This window comes from Argopecten irradians, chromosome 5, assembly GCF_041381155.1.
Source record: "Argopecten irradians isolate NY chromosome 5, Ai_NY, whole genome shotgun sequence".
NCBI classification, from domain to species: Eukaryota; Metazoa; Mollusca; class Bivalvia; order Pectinida; family Pectinidae; genus Argopecten; species Argopecten irradians.
In genome coordinates this window covers 15,396,331-15,420,205 of record NC_091138.1, presented here as the reverse complement: position 1 = coordinate 15,420,205, position 23,875 = coordinate 15,396,331, and the positions used below count along the sequence as shown (strand labels likewise).

The 23,875-nt window shown below is 33.4% G+C and overlaps 1 protein-coding gene across 3 annotated transcripts in view; it reads right to left on the bottom strand.

The window, feature by feature from the left end:
* Positions 1–22,803, bottom strand: part of LOC138322977 (small G protein signaling modulator 3 homolog) — a 43,074-nt gene extending 20,271 nt beyond the window's left edge. For all 3 annotated transcript variants that reach the window (XM_069267258.1, XM_069267260.1, XM_069267257.1), the window contains exons 1-15: positions 22,634–22,803; positions 19,077–19,258; positions 18,548–18,614; positions 18,071–18,201; positions 17,540–17,734; positions 14,366–14,500; positions 13,943–14,059; positions 13,549–13,627; positions 12,986–13,131; positions 11,372–11,467; positions 11,092–11,223; positions 10,073–10,261; positions 9,573–9,728; positions 8,868–9,031; positions 7,013–7,106 (exon numbers count right to left, since the gene is read on the bottom strand). In XM_069267258.1, coding sequence (XP_069123359.1) covers positions 7,013–7,106; positions 8,868–9,031; positions 9,573–9,728; positions 10,073–10,261; positions 11,092–11,223; positions 11,372–11,467; positions 12,986–13,131; positions 13,549–13,627; positions 13,943–14,059; positions 14,366–14,500; positions 17,540–17,734; positions 18,071–18,201; positions 18,548–18,614; positions 19,077–19,258; positions 22,634–22,700 — 1,950 coding nt within the window. In that variant the 5' untranslated portion in view covers positions 22,701–22,803. The remainder of the gene's footprint in view (positions 1–7,012; positions 7,107–8,867; positions 9,032–9,572; positions 9,729–10,072; positions 10,262–11,091; positions 11,224–11,371; positions 11,468–12,985; positions 13,132–13,548; positions 13,628–13,942; positions 14,060–14,365; positions 14,501–17,539; positions 17,735–18,070; positions 18,202–18,547; positions 18,615–19,076; positions 19,259–22,633) is intronic.
* Positions 22,804–23,875: the final 1,072 nt, after the last annotated feature.

The window sequence follows — 23,875 nt, the reverse complement described above, 5'->3', positions numbered from 1 at the left end:
ACAAGCTGGGTACAAACCAATGAATCCTGCCTTTTACTGATAGATAGAAATTGATTGAAAATATGGAACACATTCCTTGTAGATATAACTTTGAGAAAAACGCAAGCAGTATATGCAAATTTCAACTTTGATTACCTTCTGATGCAATATATGTGCCCCTGCCGAAGTACCAGTAAACTCCCTGTAACATTTATAACTGTTTTATGAGATTACTCTTACTGCATTTAATGTAATCATGGCCACTTTGAAATGCTTTGTGAGCAAATTACATAACATATCTTGACTAATAAGATAGTTGATATTTATTCTTTAAATCATTTGAGGTCAAATGCCAATAAAAGGTTGAATGTGATCTATGGTATTTCACACAATTCTTCCTTAGATATATTTTATAGTATGGAATCCATTATACATGTACATATCTTCCAAAACAAGTTTGGACCTTTATTAGGTAGATATTGTCTCTGCCATGATGCTTTAATTACCTATATAAATGTTTGGAATATTATAGTTTTAATTAAGTTTCAGAAATCCAATGACTTATAAAACTAAAGAACATAATGATGTACAGCAGCATGTGATTTCAGCTTGATTCTATCAACCTACAGGTTTCGAGTTTTTAGTGCTTGTGTTGTTTGGTGCGTAAATATGAAGAAGACAAAAGTAACGGCAAGATAGCTTCTTCAAGCTTGAACGGAAAGACAAGTAAAGTCAAAGGCTGACAGATGAAATGTCTAAAAGTGACACCTTGCAAATTATAGTGACACAGAGTAGATTCTATTCAGTTCGCAAAATAAGAATAGGACACCTTATCTAGATATAGGATTATTGTTCCAAGATTTCAAAACCAGAGTAAATATGCAATATACTGAGTCAACATACACTTGTTTTCCAATAATTTACACATGCTCCATTATCATTATACCCTCAAAACCTCAACAAAATAATTTATTCCTTAATTAATAACTCTAGTGAAGCAATACTAAGCATTACCAAATATCATTTTCGGGGCTAAACAATTCCTTAAAACCATTTTCTGTTGGGGGGCTTCGCTGCCTGAGCGACCCCCAGACCCCTCGCCTGGGCTCGCACGTGTAAAAGTGTAAAAGCCTCTGGCTACGCCTCTGGATATATTGTTTATCAAAGGCAAAGTATGATCATATTTCACCATGGTCTTGAAAGGGGACATTACTGGAGCTTGTATTATAGCTGATATGGGCTTATTTTAGGTGTGGAACAGAAATAATACCAAGGATATATATTTAACATTGTGTTAGCTGGCTAAAAGATAAACCCATTAATTACATCACTTAGAAGATTGGCATGCACCTTTAAAGTGATTTAATTGAAAACCTCCCTAAAATAGACAAGTTATCAAGTTACTGAAAAATGAAATGCATACTTAGCTTGTTTATTTGTTTTTCTTTTCTTAAGATCACATAAAAAATTGCTGACAGCTATATGTACAGTAAATAAACAATTCTGTAACATGACATTTTGGGTGGGACCAATTTCCTAACAATACAACACATGCTTTAGTTACCCACATTGAGGTCTGTCTAATAAAATGTAGAAGAAAAACCAAGATTCTTTTATGCAGAAAACTTGTTTGATTGCCTTTCATATAAATTGTTATTGGTCATTTAAGGAACTGCCAAGTTTTAGTATGTACGCATTTCAATTTACATCTACAACATCATTGCAAAAAACAAGTTACATCCAGGAATATCATGTTTGTTGGTGTATGGAAGCACATAGGGGAAGACGGTAATGTGGAATGAACACTGTAGTGTAAGGTCCTCTATTTCTGTTGACAATTTCAATGCAATTAGGGTATTTTAAAGTTTTTCTTCGCTGAATCCTAAAGAGGCACACAGAAGACATTATCATCACTAACACAAATCTAGATACAGATCTGTAAGACATAAATAGAACAGGACAGGTTGGACACTATAATATTAACCCTTAAAAGAAGGTCGTCTATTCAAATGCTGCAGTATTACCACTCCAATGGTAGATTCAAAGAAAGTTGAATGGAATGTAAAGGGAGGGGGTAAAATTCTATTTATAATGCAGAAAATTTGAACCACAATTCTTGAACCAAAATTGCTTTACAGCTGAATCTGAAATAGTACGTTACTCAGGAAAAATGGGAGACTGCAAGTGCCAAGTCACCCTCCCATCTGCCCTTTCCCACCTTCTGTGTCTGCAGACCCAACTTTTTGCAAGCTAAGTGTTTACATTATTGGACGTAAAGGATCTAACCCATATGACACCTGTGACCTAAAAGAGGGTAAAAGTACATGTAATTTATTTGAATAAGTATAGCATTCTGTAAACCCAGCAAGATACATCCCCAATATCATATCTCTCTAGGACCCCTGCTAAGAGTCAGCATTAGATCCAATGACCTTGAATGAAGAGCAAGGTCATACAATAACAAATGACTTTGGATGAAGATCAAGCTCATTAACATAAGCTAAAATCCATCAGCCAAAAATCAGATATCTATGATAAGAAGTTTCTAAAAAAAGAAAATTGACATCAGACAGGCATAAGGAGGAAGGACATGGCACCATAACTTAAGCTTACTTGGCTTCTGATAGGTGAGCTAATCAATTATTTTGAAGGTCAGACAAATACAATGCATGAGAGCCAAGTTATTCCAATTCTATCAAACGTATGACATGAAGTGACGCCTACTTACGGTGTTTTCTAATTTAGAAACATTGTCATGGATCCAATATACCGAGCCAGATTCCTTCACCATTTGCTCTTTCATAAGATGGCAAATCACAAGTTTATTTTAATTAGAAAAAAAAAAAGATAACTAGTACAGACTTTACGTTCAGGACTTGACCCAAAGCACATACAAAGCCCTGGAATGGCCTCCTCTACACTTAAGATAAACTCCCTCAGCTATTGGATAGACACGTGGAATATTAGATTGTGAGATTCACAATGCCTGTAACAACAACACCCCTTACACATTGAACACCTGCACAAGTTAATTCAAGGCATGACGCCAGCACACTGGAAATGTGTGCACTTTTAATGTCATGTAAACAAATTTAGCTGTCAAGATAGCTAAGCATTGTAGCACACTTGTTGTATTAGCATATTTCACACCAAAGACATTAACAGTGAATGTAATAATTAAATTCCAGCAAAGCATGTGCGATCAATATTAACATGCATTTCTAAATACCAATCAAATCATACTGAGTTGAACCAGCATGCTTGAACAATCTTACAAAGATTTGCATTTAATTAACTTTTCCGCGCTATATCGTTTCACAAAATTTATGTCACCATAAAAATATACCTGATACTCAAAGATATAGCTTTTTCTTATTAGGAGTATGATCATGTTCAGACTATGTGCAGGTGTCTGTTTTGGAGGCTGTGCTATCTTCATGCCTCTTTTATTATGACAAAATCTCCTCTGAATCTGTATTGTAACCTTGTCATAATATTTAAAATTTCTGATGAAGCAAAACTTGATAAAACCAAATAAATGAAAATGTAATAAAAGTGTATTTTCTATTGATTGCAACATCAACAAATTCAAATATTCGAATTCTGTATGCATCAACACATGGACAATTGGGGTGTAAATATGCCCTATAACTACATGTAAGACTTGCTCCAGCTACTTTCATTGTGGTGAGAAAAAAACTCAGATAATTCATGATTTATTTATGACACTTTCTCATTAGACTTGATTAGCATTTCTTCATGTTTGAGAACAGCGAAGCTTGCCTATCAACCATTAATAACCTATGAGCATATGAATGTGTATATATTTTTGCCAATTTGGCCTTTTTAAATCCTGTGTTTTCTCTCTGAAAATGATTGCCCATATATATATATATATTCCAATTATCCATAACAATATAATGTAATCCTATATCAATGCATAAACCAATATCATTTGTGAAGGGAAACTCAAGTACTATTGACCCCTTAGGCTTTGTGAACTTCTCAAATTCCCATTTTTTCATCCTTAAAAATGATTGCCCAAATATATACAAAAAACTACATATACACAATAATATCCTGTATGAAGGCAGAAACAATGTCAGTTATTACAAATACAGAAACAATGTCAGTTATTACAAATACAGAAACAATGTCAGTTATTACAAATACAGAAACAATGTCAGTTATTACAAATACAGAAACAATGTCAGTTATTACAAATACAGAAACAATGTCAGTTATTACAAATACAGAAACAATGTCAGTTATTACAAATACAGAAACAATGTCAGTTATTACAAATACAGAAACAATGTCAGTTATTACAACTACAGAAACAATTCATTATTACAAAACAAACAATGTCAGTTATTACAAATACAGAAACAATGTCAGTTATTACAAACACAGAAACAATGTCAGTTATTACAAATACAGAAACAATGTCAGTTATTACAAACACAGAAACAATGTCAGTTATTACAAATACAGAAACAATGTCAGTTATTACAAATACAGAAACAATGTCAGTTATTACAAATACAGAAACAATGTCAGTTATTACAAATACAGAAACAATGTCAGTTATTACAAATACAGAGACAATGTCAGTTATTACAAATACAGAAACAATGTCAGTTATTACAAATACAGAAACAATGTCAGTTATTACAACTAAAGAAACAATGTCAGTTATTACAAACACAGAAACAATGTCAGTCAGTTATTACAAATACAGAAACAATGTCAGTTATTACAAATACAGAAACAATGTCAGTTATTACAAACACAGAAACAATGTCAGTTATTACAAATACAGAAACAATGTCAGTTATTACAAATACAGAAACAATGTCAGTTATTACAAATACAGAAACAATGTCAGTTATTACAAATACAGAAACAATGTCAGTTATTACAAATACAGAAACAATGTCAGTTATTACAAACACAGAAACAATGTCAGTTATTACAAATACAGAAACAATGTCAGTTATTACAAACACAGAAACAATGTCAGTTATTACAAATACAGAAACAATGTCAGTTATTACAAACACAGAAACAATGTCAGTTATTACAAATACAGAAACAATGTCAGTTATTATTACAAACACAGAAACAATGTCAGTTATTACAAATACAGAAACAATGTCAGTTATTACAAACACAGAAACAATGTCAGTTATTACAAACACAGAAACAATGTCAGTTATTACAAATACAGAAACAATGTCAGTTATTACAAATATTATATTGTCATTTCAAAACCTCTACCAACACCTTATACAATACTAATAATCCTTGATCAATACAGAAATCCAGGTCATGATCAGTTGTAACAGCAATTCATAATATTATCTTGCACAAAAACCTTATCCAAGTATTTTGTTTTAGGCCTCTTGAAATTATCAAAATTGTGTGTTTCTTCCCTTACTTAATACAATTGTTCATATGAAATGTTCAGGACACAACACCCTTTATACTCTATTTGATAAATGTAAAATCAATGTCAGTTGCATAACTGGACAGTTAAAAAAATTCTTAACCTGGTACTTTTTTTAACAGATATGCTAGGTATGATATATTATAGCTGACATTAACCAGCTGTAAAGTTACCTAATCTCAGGTTCATGTACAATGATATTATCATTATACTTGTAGTACCGATTTGATTTCTATGCAAAATGAAATAAACGTCTACTATTCACAGTTTACAAGAATAAGAAACTGTTTTCTCCTATATATAGTTCAGATGTTTATCTCATGGTTGCTAGGGAAAAGATTACATGAACTATTTCATGAGGATAGGCATATGCCTCCCAATTACAAGATGTCACTATAGATAAAATTAGGTAAATCCTGAGTCTTGTAAATTAATTAACAATGTAGGAGTAACAGTTTTATTAAAATATACAATTGATGAAGGATAAATCTGACAACATGTCCGGTGGAATTAAAAGAAAAATAAATTTGATTTAAATCAACTGTTTCGCATGTGATTACACACATTTTGTGTAAAAATCACAACAAAAATGGCTGTGAAAAAGTGCTTTGCATAATTACAGCAGAACCTTTTGACTTTAAATCGTGAAATTAAATCACCATGAAGTACTGGTAGCTAGGCATGCATATGAAAATGCAAAATAAAATTGCTGAAAAAGGTACATTGGATTACAGTAGAGAGTGGACAACATTCATATGCTTTGTCTCTATATGCTCTCTCCTCCTGGCTGAGAAGTAATATAATATCGAGGAAGTGATCAGGTGCACTAACACCAGTCATTATTGAACAGCTTACCTGGAATACACTTTGATATATTTTCTTGTAAAACAGCTAGAGATAGCTAAAACTGATATCCATTAATTATATCCTTCTTCTCATTCCAAATTATTGATTGTAATCTATTGCAATGACCAGGTGCCAAACCTTAAGTTTTACCGGTGTCATATTTGCATCAGATATCCAGGTAACTGCTATCCATCTTATATAATTCCATGTGCTTGAAATATAGTAATCAAGACAAGACAACATGTAACATTACCATATTATTAAACTTCCACTTCCTGGTTGACGGTAACAATTAAAGTGTTTGTTTCAATTGCTATTGCATGGCTGACTTTCTTACGAGTCTAAAAGTAATGTCTAGATATCTATCTATGAAGCAGACATTTCCTTGATTATTTTTCCCACATAGCAGAAGCAAATTGCTGAGAAACCAAATACTTTGTGTTCCCTTGCACAATTTCCCACAAGATTATGACAGTTTCTATTCAATAACTCAAATGAATTCTGTCCAACTAAAAGTGCAGATCACATCATCCTTTACACTATGTGGGTCTAATAAAGCAAAATGTTTTCACCGAATAAATTGAAATGGATTGTGTTTAAAGGATAGAAATCCACTCTGTTATGTTTTTGCTAAAATTGACATGAATAATGAAAGTACAAAGATTAAAATGAAACAAATGTTGGTAGTTGCGATGATGGTGGTAGTGGCAGTTTTGGAAAATATCTTAATTTTCTTACCTCCTCAATGAACAGCCAGGGGTGACAAGTTGTACCAAGTATGGAAGATCTCTTCAGACCATGGTCAAATATCGCTTTCAAAGCTGGACATAATCTGCAACCAAAATCAAAATCAAACAATGACATTATAACAATCATAAAATTCACCAACACCAAATTTAATTGATTTGTTCTTTAGTATCAATGGCATCTTCACAACTACCAACACTCTGTATGATTTTCTTTCTAAGAACAAACTTTTAAGTGATTGTCAATTTGGATTTCGTCCAAATCATTCTACTGATACAGCTTTAGTTAATATTGTAGATAAATGGCTTAAAAATATTGATGAAGGTTTTCTAACTGGTGCTGTATTTATCGACCTTCGAAAAGCTTTTGATACTGTTAATCATGCTGTTCTTTTACATAAACTTAAATCATATGCTGTATCACTTCTTTCATTAAGGTTCTTTGAGTCTTATCTTACAAACAGATCACAAGCAGTAAGCTACAAGGATGTCATGTCTGATTTTAAACCTATAGATATTGGAGTACCACAGGGTTCAATACTTGGGCCACTGCTGTTTATTTTAAATATAAATGATTATCCTAAATGTCTTAAACATTCTACTGTAATTATGTATGCCGATGATACCTCACAAAGTGTGAGAAATAAGTCAGTAGATCTTTTAGAGGCACAAATGAAAGATGATTTACATTGTACAATCAAGTGGATGAGAGAAAACAAACTTAGTCTGAATTTGAACAAAACCCAGTGCATGATGATTGGATCAGCACAGAGGTTATCCAAATGCCGAGAGTTGAATTTAAATATAAATGATTTTCATATTGAATCTGTACATTGTGCAAAACTCCTTGGAGTTTTTGTTGACCGTTGTCTTTCATGGAAAGACCATATTGACTATGTATCAAAGAAAGTCTCAAAAAAGATTGGTGTTCTGAAAAGGCTAAGGCCATTTATGTCAAATGATGTTCTGAAAAAAGTCTACCAAAGTATAGTTTTTCCACAATTCATATATTGCTCTGTTGTTTGGAGTGAGGCCAGTAACAAATCTTATATTCATAAATTGTGCAAGCTACAAAAAAGAGCAGCAAGAGTTTTACTAAATGTTAGAGATATTTTAACACCATCCAAAGTACTTTTTACTCAGTTGAAGTGGCTGCCAATAGAAAACTATTTTATTTTTAGGAAAGCTGTTCTTGCTTACAAAATTTTACATGGGGATACTCCTAGTGTCTTCAGTAACATGTTTACCTATATTAAGGATGTTAGTATGAGAAATACAAGATCTTCAATTTCAAATAAGTTTTATATTCCTAATGCTAGAACAAGTTATTTTAAGCGTTCATTTGTTTACACTTGTTCCAATGTACTAAATGGATTGAACAATGATATTAGAAATGCTCCCAGTGTTGCTGTTTTTAAACAAAAATATTTAAAGGATGTATTTTCACAATTTTAGTTTTATACTTTCTACCAATATTTTTAGAAAGCAACCATATTTATATGTTGATATGAATGTATATGCCTTTTTAATTAAGGTGTTGTCTGTATTAAACTGTTGTCTGTGATAACTGTATATATTGATGCAGGGCCATATTGTAAATTAGACTTGTATAAATATGTAACCCTGGTTAAATAAAAGATTTTATTTATTATTATTATTATTATCTTCAAATCAAATACCTATGTGACAGCTGGATAAATCATTTCTTTTGGTTTTTTTAACTTTATAACACTTTTGTCCCCCAAAAAACCCTGAATTCAAAGGTAGATGGGTATAAGAAATATAAAAGATGAAACCTCTGATATTTTATGACATATAAGCTGGTGTAAGTGTTGTTTATTACTTACGTGCCCCTGACGAGATCTGTGATGTTTTCAGTCACAGAATCATCTCCAGCTGAACAGTAGTGTTTGCTCCTCTCATCCAGTAGCTCCACAAACTTGGCGGGAAACCAGCCCCGGAGTCCATTTAACTCCCCAACCCAACAGTGTTCATCCTTCTGGGAGATTATCTATATTACAGGAAAAATAGGGACGAATTAGAAAGTCCAAAAATGTCCACACTTCAAAGTTTAAAAACACAAAATTCCCATTGCTGATAGTGATTTAAACTACATTTCTCTCATTGAAATACCAATTACCATTAGTAAAAAAATCCTTTCACTCAATACAGTGGAACTCCCTGATAATCCAAACATTTTAGTTTCAAACCCAAACTGTCCAGAAATTTGTAGATTGCCAAATTCTATCCATCTGATAATAAGTCAATAATCAAATCTGTTTCCCAATTTTCCCGTCCTAACTGCCAAATTCTGTCTACTTTAGTCAATAATCAAATCCGTTTTCTGACAATTCTGCCCAGATTGTGAGTTTTCTGGAATATTGGCTTCCTGATTACTGTGAGTCCACTGTAGATGTTAAGATAAGTTAAGATAATATTTTCTAAACTCTGATAAAATGAAATGACAGATTCAAACACTTACAAAAACATTTCTATGGAGACAACTGATAAGTCATCATTTAAACATGGCTTTAATATTCTCAAAAACCTACTGTTATGACATCATTTTTTCGGAATCCCAGTTCGTCGTCATCATGCCGTTCAAAGTCAAGTAACGCTTTTGCTCTTCTTCGTTTGTTCCTAGCTACATTCACATAATTCTCCAAATCTCTGGCATGGCTGTCCATGGTGTAGTCTGCTATCAGGTTCTGTATCATTGAAATTAAATTTGCATTTTATGTACATGTATTACTTAAACAATAATGCAATTCTATTTAGTTTTGTTCTGATTTAATTTTTTTTTCATCTAAAAGACAAATTGATTACTGTCAAAAAGCTAATTTATGCAAAAGGCTGTCAAATTATCATTTAAGAAACTTTCATTTTGACATTTTATACCATAGTCGTTTTTGGATGGCAACTTTTTTACAGAGCAAGAAGAAAGACCTAGCAGGATCTTGGTTTGGAAGTTATATGGGCCAAGAAAGATAACTCTATATCTCTCAATGCCTCCAGAGAAGCAACCAATTTCATATAACTTTATTCACTTTACCACTTTATTGTTCTTTGGGTCCAGGGACTGAAAGTGGCGTGCCAACTGTAAGATAGCCTCCCTCATATCCACAAGTAGCTCTGTCTGCCGGATATTTTTGGCTTTCCCAAAATCATCATCTTCTTGATCACCCCAGAGCAACATTGAAACCAGACTTCTTGATCTCCGCAGATGGCGTTTATTGAGTTGCTGAAATTGATAAAATCATATAATTCTTCAGAAAGTTTTCTTCTAGCAAATAAATATATTAATATTCAAATTAAATCTAGAGATCAAATGTCAAATCTAAAACTAAAGAATTATAAGAACAAGAGGCCCAGAAGGCCTGTATCACTCACCTGGGTTGTTTTTTTTTACTATCGTTTTATGGTTTTATTAGTTTAACGTCCTATTAACAGCTAGGGTCATGTAAGGATGTGCCAGGTTTGTTGGTGGAGGAAAGCCTGAGTACTCGGAGAAAAACCAACGGCCAGCAGCCAGTACCTGGCAACTGCCCCACATGGGTTTTGAACCCTCATCCCAGAGGTCTTGTGGTAATATGTCGAAACATCTTAACCACTCTGCCACCACAGCCCCATTTTTTTTTTTTTTTTTACTTATTATCATAATTTTCCAAAGTTTCAAAGACGAAGTTTATATAACAGTCGCCATATTGACCCACCCACCCTATAAGATGCTACTGTGTATAATGAGTGCTATCCCATGCTTACTTTCAGAGAAAAAGTCAGTTATATGAAAATAGCCAAATTTAACCTTTTGTCCCTGCCCCTCAGGCCCCCAGGAGTAATCCCCATCATTTGTACAATTTTGAATCCAAAAGACCAGTTGAGCTAAAAAGTGAACTTTTTTTAAATATACTTTTTAAAAGCAATCAATTCATAAAAAATAAATGGAACAGTGATTTATAAAGTTGTCTTTTTTTAATATACCAATGTTTAAGGACTATGAGATTTTACCATTTACCTAACAGTTATTGTTTATTTTAATAGTAATACCAAATGTAAAGGAAGTATGTGTACCTGTTTGGGTAGGTTCTTTGTTGAGTCTGGGTTGACAATAACACCTTGATCAGCCATAAGGTAAGCCAGGTGTTTTCTCCGATGAGATTCTATCACCATATCTGTTAGGGAACCACAGGTTCTGAAAGATATCTGAAACAGTGTGTTAAATCAAAATTACTACCATTCACGACTGAAGAATTTGTGTTTGATTTTTTTTTTTAATTTCTGGTAAACAAAAGTCTTTGGAAACCATCAACAAATAATTTTAATGGTTCAAGTTTGTATCTCTAATACTCACCTCAATTAAGTCTTCGACATCCTGCACATCACCAGGAACATCAGACAGGGCATTGAAAATCTGGGCTGAATTGTCTAGAGTCTTCAATTCTTGTTCCTGGTCACAGATAATACATAAAAATTTTAACCACACCTTCTGGCATAAACAATACATAAAATGCTGGACTAGGATTCATATGATGCTTGCCAAGCAAAACCTTGAGGCTATACACAACTGTTTCAAATTGGGAAATATTTTAAAACTTAATTTGTATTGAAGTAATTTTAATTGGGAATATGATTAACTATTAAATTGTACAAAAGCTGGAGACAGCTGAAATGGAATGTTTTATTGTTTAGTGTGGAAATGGTGGAATGTGATTTGCACCAACAAAAGACTTAAAAAGAGGGTATAAGTTACAAGAGATAGAGTTTGACATCTCTTTAAATAGAAAAAAAAAGGTAGTCATGGATTCTACACTTAGTGTAGAGTGTAAAATAAAATCCTCTTACCAATACAATATAAAACGTGATGCATCATGCAGTGGTGTGTTGTGGTGTGCTGTGTTTTGTTGTGTTTTGCTGTGTCAAGGAGATTCCGCTACAATATTTTCCGTCTATAAAATGTTTGCATCACTTACTTTGTAAGATAATTACATACATATATAGCAGTGTCCATGAGTGGTGCACAAGGATGTGATTATAGTGGCATACATAGTATATGTAAAGGTCATGTGATTAGATGTCATGTGACTTATTTATTATAAATATGTACTTGTAGTACCAGGTGTTTTTCTGTTTTGTCCCAATCTGAAATGCAAGTTACAACCAAATAAGTCTGTTGTACTCAAAAGGTTCGTATAAATAGTAATGGTGTTCCTTTGTGAAAAGCTCTTAGGGAAATGTTATTGCATCCATATCTGTTTCTATAGGATAAGCTCTCAATCATATACATGTACTTTAATTATAGAAGATGTGTGGTTGATTTTATTTTGATCACAGCATTTTAATATTGAGTCAGTCTTACGGTCATGTCATTACATCTCCAATCATACTTCACAAATTATGGTACATTATCTTTTGAAAATATTTGATAAGTAATGTAGCTATAGGTAGGTGTAGTTTTTAAATGCAACTTTCTCAACAGATTTTATAATTTTTGCTTAGCTCTCTGCAAGATATTTTAAAATATCTTATAATGGAACACCATGATCAAATATAGTGCATAAACAGAATAAGACTACTACAAAAATGATAGAATCTTATCTTTCAACACAAGGTGTTACAGTGACTTCATTCACCATGACGGGGGCTTCATTGACCATACAATGATTTTGATGGTTGACAACCTTGACAATAATTTTAAAATGGTGTAAGGGAGACTACTACATGATGCAGGAGGCAAAAGGGTTAAGGAACCTAATACCATTAAAGCAATACACAAATTGTGTTAGAATAGACATTCTTTAAATCGAAAACTATAAGGGAATAGGTGGAATAAATATGAATGGTAATCAGAATTCTTCTTTGGATTCATAAAGGTATTGACATGACTTTACATGCAATTTCAAAAGCATACACATTGCAGTGAATTTTTTTTTTAATGCATCAACTACATATGTATGTAGATACGGACCTTCATTTTTAGCATGCCCATGGTCATCTGGAATAAGATAGTGGAGCCCTCGTAGAAGAAAAGGTCCCACACTCTCAGCAGGACCTTCATGTGTACCACACTCGCAAACAGGGTAAGGAACCAATGTAGACTAATCAGAGACAGCTCTGTAACGCAGCAAGCCAATCAACACCCTTGTTAGTATTCACCAAAATGCAACTCAGCCAATCAACATGCATGTTAGGTAATAAGATTATCTGATCACTTCTGTTTCAAACTAAACTTCAAACAAACCATTTATAGAAAGCTTTATGCATTTCAAGCACTCTTAGAAATGGGAAATTTCACTTTAGATGTGAAAGCTTTCACATTATATGAACGTCCAAACTTAAATTCAAATCTACGATTACTTACACAATTTACTTATATTTATAAGAAGGATAAGAGCAGAAGATGCATAACACTAAAGGATGTATTAAGTAAACATGTTCAGTCACAAAACATTTGATATGTACATATTAAAACCCTTTCCATTTTGACGGGTTAGGATTTAGGTAAACATTTAGCAGAGCACAGAAATGTACCTATGTCATGTTCCTTCATCACAAGGTCTGTATCAGGCAGATAACTAATGATTAACTGTCGCATCACCCTCTGGTCCGCCTGTAACATTAATAAATACTGAAAATCTCCTGAAAACCTAACATGTTTATTATAACAGTCTACATATAGGCATGTGCAAAATTTTGCCAATCATAACACAAGGTTTGGTATTTACTCAAACTGACATTACACATGGCAGTCAAAGTTAAAGGTTAAATTATAAGTATTTCTATCATATTTGGAACAAATTCAGGTGAATTGTACTGAAACAAAAATATTTTCTATTGACAGACAATGTAAGCTTATCCAGCAGTTGATATTGGTTACTCTCAATCTCCAAGACCTTTATTCTAGCTTATGGTGTTTAATACAAACCTGTATCCCAATAAGGGTACTACTGTAATATGAGGCTGGTAAGAGGTCCTCTATTATAGCACACATCATCCAAAAGGCATCCTCTTCTTCCATAAATAACAGCAGTGACGATGCAATCTGAAACAGTGATATGTGGTAAGTCGAAACAAAGAGGATTGGAGTAGTCAAATTTCAAACTAAAACTATCGTCCGGGAGGCCAATTTACATCCTTCATTCCTCCCCCACTCGTTTTGTAACAAAGGGGTTAACTGTAACAAAAAGATGGAGGTATCTTGTACTGAAATTGATACCACAAATTTTCACTGTATAAAGATTGTAGGATTAATTGCTGGTAAGGGGGTAGGTGATAATTATTCCTTGTGATATTGTGATAAGTAATCTTGAACACCACAACACTGATTCAGAGGATAAATGTTACTGACCACCCCAGTGCCCTGACAGTACCCAATGTCTGGGTAGAGCCAGGCCAGGCCCCGAAGGACACGCCGTAACCGTGGAATCCCTGTACTATGTACATTACAAAAGCAGGCATTACTGGGCATGGTCCGCAGGAGATCCTGTAAAAATATAATTTGCATATTGGTTCAGAAAATATTTCATCTATAATACACTTGATCAATTTCACAATAAAATCATTAAAGGATTTGTGCAGTCAGAAATGATAATTTCAGTTTGTGTTGGAAATGGCTTTATTAGCATGTGTAGAAACCTCTCCGTGTTGTGCGCGACCGGAATAACCTGAAAGCTGTCAATATCGAGGTCAAATTTTCTGACCGCCTGATAATGCATTTTTTCTAGCCCTAAACCCGAAATTACATTATAATAGTCCGTGGCTTATAGCTGTACTCTGATGTGCTATCACTCATATCAACTGTCACAGGAAAAGCTGATCAACTATTTTTTATGATTACTTTTGAGTGAAGTTAATCGTGCAATAACTTTGGCTCGAATGTAAATAACTAAAAGTGTGAAATTCAATGTTTTAAATACTCTAATTTATGCTCTAATTGCAGGTATCTTCGTGTAATTATGATGAAAGAAAATCTACACATAAAATTTCAGATTTTTTGTCGAGGAGTTGAGAAACAAATAAGTTGTAATAAGATAGTATTTTCTTGTAGTCTGTATCTTTGATACATTGTAAATTGCAAAGTTTGTGACTGTAAAATGAAATTTTACGTAACAATTAAAGAAGTCCTTAATGAAGTCCTTGATTAAAGCATCAAGGATATGATGCTTGACGTACGAACAGTTGTACACACCGATGATTGATCATTACAAACATTGTGTTGTGTGTTGCTAACCGAATTTATTGAGATACATTTATTACAATACCGTAATACGTTTCAACATGTGGTAGAAAGAAAAGATCAAAATATTGAGATATTAAGCAAAAAAAACAAACTTCTTTTTCAGACTGTGCGGTCGCTTTCAAATTTTAATCAATATCTGAGTAGATACACCGATATAGATATATAATTAGCCATGCATTTGGTTTGATGGTTACCGGTATGTAATACCTGGACCAGGATGTTGTTTACCTGTACACAATGCCATTCATTGAACTCACCTGTAATTACCTGGCCGCAGGCAATTTGCTATTCGTTGGACTATATCAGTTATTTGCTATTGTCTTACTGTCAATCAGGTTAGGACATCCGTTAATTGGATTGTGATTTGAATTATGGAAACCCCGTACATCTATGATCTAGGTTTTTTATTGTCACCTCCATTTTTAAAATGAAGATGTAAAAGCAAATGGAAATAAAATATCCCTGATCATATCTAGGAATATATATTACATATATATATATGTCGTACACAGGTAAAACAATAATGGAAGTTGATTTATTCAGAAACAAAAATGGTTCTAAGAACTATTTCAACTAAAGGTTTAACCTTAAAAATTATTCCAGTCAAAGACTGTCATTACAGAATCGTGGCATACAGCAATCTTCTGTAATTTCTAAGGTATTACTTTAGGAAGAATTCTAAGCATGTATTTTCACCGTTTCAAATCTACATGTATAGTCATACATGAAGGGTTACTACATTACCACACTAAATATACTTATTTAAATATCACTAAGTATATTTTTAAAAGGTACAAGATAATATATCTATTTATAATGCCTGTATACAAGTAATTGCATTTTTCATTTTAACACTTCATGTAGTTATATTACTTTTTGGATTACACAATAAATGTTCTTATATATCATACTATTTAAATCTCGGTATGACGGTATACAAAAGGATCGACAATGAATATACTATTTTAAGGATTAAGTATAATTTTGAAATAATGAATTCAAATCTGCACTTATACTATAATTTAGAAACATATATCAGAAATATCATTGATGTATTTCTGCTTTTCAGTTATGGATAAAGTTTCAAGTGGATGTGGCGCCGGTGGTAGAAGGCGCAGATATGTTTGGCTAGGCGATTTGGTGCCGTAGATCATGAGTTCAAGGCCCGGATAGGGCACGAGTCAATAAATTGTCATGCTTTGTTACTTTAAATTGTATTTCTTTGATATTAAAGGCAACAATATACATATACATATTATTTTCGGTATAAGTTCGGTACTGTAACTCCAATATATAACAACCGTCTACATTTTATTTTTACTCAAAAACTGTGCCCTGTTTGCATCGTTATGGCAGAAGTTTGAAATAAAAACACACATTCTAGATATATTAATGCTTATTTTTGTGATTTTACTCGAAAACGATAGGGTTACATTATACTGTTTTAATACACTGAAATTTACATAATATGCAATTTAAATCGCAGTCCAGACTGATCCGAACATCATTTTGATATCACTATCAAATTGGACTGGTTATCTAATCTAAAGTTAGATATATGCTTGTTTGAATGTTTGAAATGGTGTAAATGGAATGTTAATATGAAAATATGAAAATATATTATATCTATATCTATATCATAAAGCTAAAATAACCATTTACTCGAAAAACTCAAATTGTAGATCTAACGTATATGTATATGTGCCGTGTTCATGTATAGTACTAGGCTTACCTTGTGTAGCCGCAGACTACTATGACATTACAAGACCATGTGACCGCCTAACTCATTATCTCTGAACCGTAGTCGACACTACCCGTAAATCACGACCAAAACAAACCGATAGCGCTAAAAGCTAGGCAATTCGTTGGGTGGGACTTGATTTTTCATTCATCCAATGCAATATCCTGACATATTACCAAAAAAAAATTTTGGCTGAACAAATCCTTTAAAGTATTGGGCCAACATTGTACTTTTCATTAAAGTACTGCAGGTCATCAGCTTGTTGCTTTTTTCATCTTTAATTCATTATTTACAATTAAACATACAGTAAAGTTTACATGTAATTCATTTTACTATGTCAATGTAATTACAATTAATTTCAGATTCAATTGTGTTCAAATTTAAAAAAAAATCACCTCTATCAAAAACAAAACAAAAATATAAAATAAAATTGTTCATATAAACAGCAATGTAAAATGGCTGAAAGGATATTCAGATCAAACATTGTAATTCATATTCATTACTTGATTTTAATACAACCATCCATCTGTCCTATTACACACCTTTTCTATTTGTTTTGATGTCATGAGGTGATCATTAGAACTAGCCTTGACGATATCCTTGTAAGTGAGGTCAGATTTCCGCTTTTTCTCTAGAGCCCCTGAAAGTCTCATCCAAATCTGGTTCCTTAGAGAATGTGGAATTCCCTGTCGCACCATCAGTCTTAGCTTTTCTGAGCGTGGTAGTCGTGGTTCAACCTGGAAAATAAGTATAGTATATACATAAACATGGTTATAAAGGTAAAGATTCTGTATGATTTGTAAAAATAATATTTACACTAAATATACACAAAACCAACATGCTGCATCTCATATAAATCAACCTGACAATTATTTGTCACGTTTATTGTTAGATGTTGGTCAAGGGACATAACTCTCACATTTTAGGCATAATGCTATACATGCACATACACTGTACAGTCAACTACATTTTAATATTGTGCATTATTACATTGATAAGTCACTACCAAATGAGAATGCAGTCTTTACAATAAATTTTATTATATCATGGTGGAAAAATTAATTATCAATCACCTTATCCCAGGTCAGGTCACCAACTTCATTGTTGTGTGTAAACTCTAAATATGCAGTCCATTTTAAACGATGTTGGGCATCCTCCACGAATGGTGTACTCAACAATTTGCTGGAGTTCTCTTCAGGTCCATCTTCACAGAAAATTCATCAATTAGTCTTCAAAGTTGAATACTTAATGCTTGTAATATCCTAATATCCAACCAATGGAAATTATATCCAATGTACAACATGATATTATATGTTTGCATGTTAACCATCTTATTCTTGCATAACTATATTTAACGGAAAAAAAGAAATACCAGTAAACATTAAATAAATTCTGAAAAAGTTCACAGTGCAGGATTGACATTCCAATATATGTGATGATAAGTGTCAATCAAATTTCAGACTTTGGAGTCCATAAATTGCAGATATAATGATAAGCAGGACTTACTCACGGAGGCAAAACCTTTGTTGGGACAAAGGTCAAATTCTTACCTTCCTCTTCTACTTTGAACCCAAATTCATCGTATCTGTAGTCTAATTGTCCATTCGGATCTTCAGGCTGAATAAGAAAATAAACGAAATTGTTTTATCATATATATTTTCATGTAAACTTCTATATATGGTTAAATTACGGTTAAATATTATTCATAATTTCATCACACCAAATAATGCTGCCTTTACTGATATCTCAAGGAAGTTTCACAACCTGCTTAAAAAATTAAATTGTCAGATGTTAAAAATGGCTTTTAAAGGGAAATTTGTTATTCAAACCAAATCTTTTGTTGACAATTACACAATTGTGACCCAAACAGATAATTTAAAGGTTTACGATGAACAGGAATGTGTAAATCAAATGTTTAATCTATATCCATTAACAGCTCCTGTGGACAATCTCCTGTGGACATTGTCCACTTTTTCAAGATATAGCTATATAGATATCTACGGTAGCATTAAAACCCAAGGCAGGTTTTATAATTTAATAGACAAATGCTCCATCTCTACATCAATTATTTTCAATCACCTGATTTCTTAATTTTGATAGGATGTCTTCAGGCCACATAGAAGGTGTCAGAGCCGAGAATGGTCCCCCTGGGGTAGGGGTGAAATCCAGACTACTATTGGACAGGTAGTTAGTGGACGATACACTGACTCCCTCACCACTGGCACCAACAATTTCATCTTCATCCTCTGACAGAGTGTCCACTGAAATGCAAAAATGAAATTACTGGTTTTACTCAGTGTATGTTTCACAGTTTAGATTTTATTTTGTGAGAAAATATAAAAGCAACATTAAATTATCCAGTATTTGCAAAGCAATAACAGTTACTCATTATATCATATTTCAAAGGTAACAGTATGTAGTATGAATAATTGAGCTTGCTCGATATTTCAAAGGTTACCCTCATTGTTATCACTTTATGGAAGCCATAGCAAAACTGAAGAACTGCAGCAACAGATGAGACTGGTAGTTTGGTCATTAGATGCACATCAAAAGAATTTAATTATAACAATACACTGCATTGCTTTGAAGATGGACATCTGCATGCAAGACTCTCTCTCACTTAATCTTCAAAGGAAAACTTTGTAGGCCTGTGATTCTACTTCTACCGGTTATCGACCTACTTAAACATGGTGACTTCTACCGGTTATCAACCTACTTCAACATGGTGAAGATTATATCGAGTGGTTGTGGTGCATGAAATATGGGAATTAGAAATTAATATTTATGTTTTGAGATTGCGTATTTGAATGAGAGTACAGTTTCAGATGATATAATTTGTGTAGGGAGGTGGTTCCATTCTTTTATTGTTCTTGGGAAAAAAATTCTTTTCTGGAAGTTGTTCTGCATGATGTTAATTGGAATGATAAGTGGTGGTTGTGTCTTGCGGGTCTTTTGATTGGAATGGGGTTCTTTGTTGTAACAGCAACCTTCTGGTGGATGATCTTAAACATCGTGGTCATTCTCGCATCTTTACGGCGATCTTCCAGACTGCGCCAGTTTAGTACTTCCAACATACTTCCTACACTAGATGTGTAATGAAAGCGGTTGGAGACAAAACGGGCAGCTTGGCACTGTACCATTTCCTCCTTATCTATATTATTCTTTAAATAGGGGTTCCATACTGCGCTAGCATATTCAACCTGAGGGAGGACCTTGGACCAGGGACTTATAGACCTTTTCTTTGAAGGAACACGATGATACTTTGAGGTTCTGCCGGAGGAAGCCAAGGGTGGAATTCGCTTTTTTGCTGATGTTGTTAATATGGGTGTCCCATTTTAGATCTGAATTAATGGTGACACCCAAGTATTTTGCCTCAGTTACATGCTTTAGTTCTTCACCATGAAGTACATATGATGGTGGGTTTGGTGTTTTTTGTGACAGTGAGGACTTGGCATTTCCCAGGATGGAAAGCCATTTTCCATTTTTTCTCCCATTGGGCCAGCTTGTAAAGGTCTCTTTGCAGGTATATGGCATCTTCTGTGAATGCAACTGCTAAATACATAATGGTATCATCTGCAAAGAGCCTAATGGAAGAAGAGATGCCATCTACAATGTCATTGATATAATAAAGAAAAAGACTCAGACCCAGGACCAAGCCCTGGGGGACCCCGGATCTTACTGGGACAGAATTGGACATTTCCACCTCGACATTGACACATTAGGATCTATTATTTAGGAAATTTTGTATACAGGTGTTAGTTTTTCCAGCAACACCATAGCCTTCCAATTTATGAATAATTAGGTTGTGACTCACCTTATCAAATGCCTTACTAAAATCTGTGATTAGAATGTCTGTTTGTTTACCATGTTCTAGATTTGTTGTAATGTCATCTATGAATTCAATGAGCTGGATCTCACATGATCTAGACTGCCTAAAACCGTGTTGCAAGGGATATAAAATGTTGCTTATGTCAGCATGGTTCATGATGTTACTCACTATGACATGTTCGAGTAATTTGCAACATATACAAGTGAGAGAAATTGGACGGTAATTTTCTGCATTGAATTTCTGACCTTTTTTAAATACAGGAGCTATGTCGGCTCTTCTCCAGTCTGATGGTACATGACCTGTGTCTAGTGATCTTTGGAAGATGAAACAGAGAAAGGGGAAATATCTACAGCTAGCTCTTTACGTACTTAATCTATTTGCATCTCCTAAAATGTCTTCAGTTTTTCTATGACATAGTCTGGGTGAATATTACGATAGTGATAGTAACCCCTGATAGACTGAGGATTTATTATGTGTATATAATCAATATACAACTGTTACCGTGGTAAATACTAGCCACAGGTAGCTAATCAGTGGAGAAGCCAGTTAAAGCTAAAGTTTGGATGATCCCAGACTTGACCCCTGGCCTGGTCACTGCATTTTGTCCTCTACACTTACAAAATTGACAAGCTTGACACATTTTACTTCAAGAATATTGGGAGTATAATGTCAGTGTTTTTCCTGTGTATTTTGGGAAATTGCCACCTGGTGAAAATTGGGAATTTTTGTGCGATAAAAGTAGGAAATTGGGAAAATTTTTAACCGTGTTTATGGAAATATTGGAAAAGGTAGAAATAAACAATTATCCTTCTCTAAGAATCAAGTATAAGAATGTATACTAAAATACAATGTTCAGACTTGGGATTTCCAGATTTTTTTGGTTTTGTCACACAAAATACGCTTCAACTCACTGATTTGGGAAAGTTAGACATAGATTTGGGAAAAAATAACAAGAAATACAATTGGGAATGGGGCCGAATTCCGGCCCCAAATATATAGGCAGGAAAAACACTGAATGTACACTAAGTAAACAGATATGCGAACTTGGGAGTTGTTGTGTCTGCAAGTTAAGGTAATAATTTAATTGAATCGAGAAAGGACTCAAGAAGACTGGAATATATAGTAGAATTAGATTAGGTCGATCAGTGGTGTAGCTCAGTCTGTAAAGCATCTAAAGCTATCAAGGTACTGCCATGATCACTAATGTAAGCCTAGTGGTTGGAGGTCCTGTCCAAGTTCAACTTCAAACTCCATCTACTTCTACGTCATAATGACTCCTTCAACAAGATGAAGATTATGTCATATGTCGGTGTGCTAAAATAATAATTGAGTGTAAACATTTTTTTTTAAAGTATGAATATTTAAGGTAGTTTTGAGAAGGCTATTTTGAAAGCTTTGAGTTTGGTGATTTTACAAAACTGTACCAATGATATAGTTTGTGAGAAAAATTATTGTTTTCTGACTTGGGTTTTACATGAAGGGACCTGAAATTTTCAGCACTAGAAGTCTAATATCACAAACTGCCTAGTTGCAGATTATGCCATTGATGTTATGGAATGGGTAGAAGAATGAAAGTTGGACGTAGCTTCAGGACTGGGAATTTCAATTATTTGAAAGTTTATGATATGAAAGAGATAATAAGACCAATGAAATATAGCGTAAATATGCTCTCTCTGACCGAAATATATGGAGTCATGTTTAGGGTTTCAGCAGGGATTTAGTTGTCAATGTGGCAACTGTACGCCATGCTTGACAGAAGGTATCACCATATTATTATCGATACGACGAATTCACAATATGTGTTTACCTGTCATTGCCTTGCTACTGTAGCCTTCGGCATTTCTGCCGCCAAAAACAGATTTTGCGATATCCATTTCTCATGTAAGCTTGAAGAACGTGCTAAATATACATAAATATCTCCGTCTGCTATTTTCTTCTATCCATCTTTCTAATGAATATGTAAATTATGTTTTTGTGGCGGAAGGATATTGTTTGCAAAAAAGTGCCTGTTTATTAAAAACATTGTACATTATATTACAAGATTACAGTAAAAACAACTAAAATCAAATATACTATAGTTGGTTAATTATGAATATATGAGTCAAAGTCGATAAATTATGAAGCGTATCATAAAACATACCGGACATAGTTTTGCATCGTATGCTTAATATTAGGAAGTGGTAAAGCGGCTAACATCCCTTGACGTCACTGGGGAGCATTTATTGACCTGCATGCGGGAGCAGCAATTTTTTTCTTGCTAGAAATCCAACAGGTGGTTCGAATCTCATGCCCAAGGTCCATTCTTTTTTATTTACTTATTTTTTTTTTATTTTCCGGCATGATTTTGGAAGATATAAACTAACTGCTGGTACCGATAAAGTCAATAGTGAACGTAAAATATGATATTCAATATGAAAAGATAGAAAAAACACCCATTGTTGGGCAACGTCAATATGGTTTTATTTTACCAAATTGATACTGTACCCAAATTGATACAATATCTGAAACAGTCGTTTTGATAAAATTTACCTTATTTCTCAGTGATGACACCAAAGATGCATCATTAATTGATAATTACACTTCATTTTATGCAACTTATTCTGTTATTTTCTCTGAAACATAACTTTGAAATTGATAAATTAATTGGTCTGAAACGTGTTAATCCCTAGAAATGTGGCCGTGCGACAATTACTATTTGTACTATAATCATGGGTTGTTTTCTTTTTCAAAGCGTACGGCCTCATCAAAGATTTTTTTTATTGAATAATGAAACTTAAGGTATAAACACTCAACAGAAATAGGAAAAATATAATTGCTTCACATTGTATTTTTTTATTTTATAAAGTGCAAATTGTTCTTTGTATAGCGTTATTTCCCATCATGATTTTTACTAAAATTGTTACATTTTTACATTGATTTTTTTTCCAATCATTAAAATAAATGATAGTGTTCTTATGACATATGCACCATATTGGAACAATACAACCTTATGTGAATGTCACAGAAAACTAAATTTAGATAATTGAAATATCATATAAGTCATTATAAG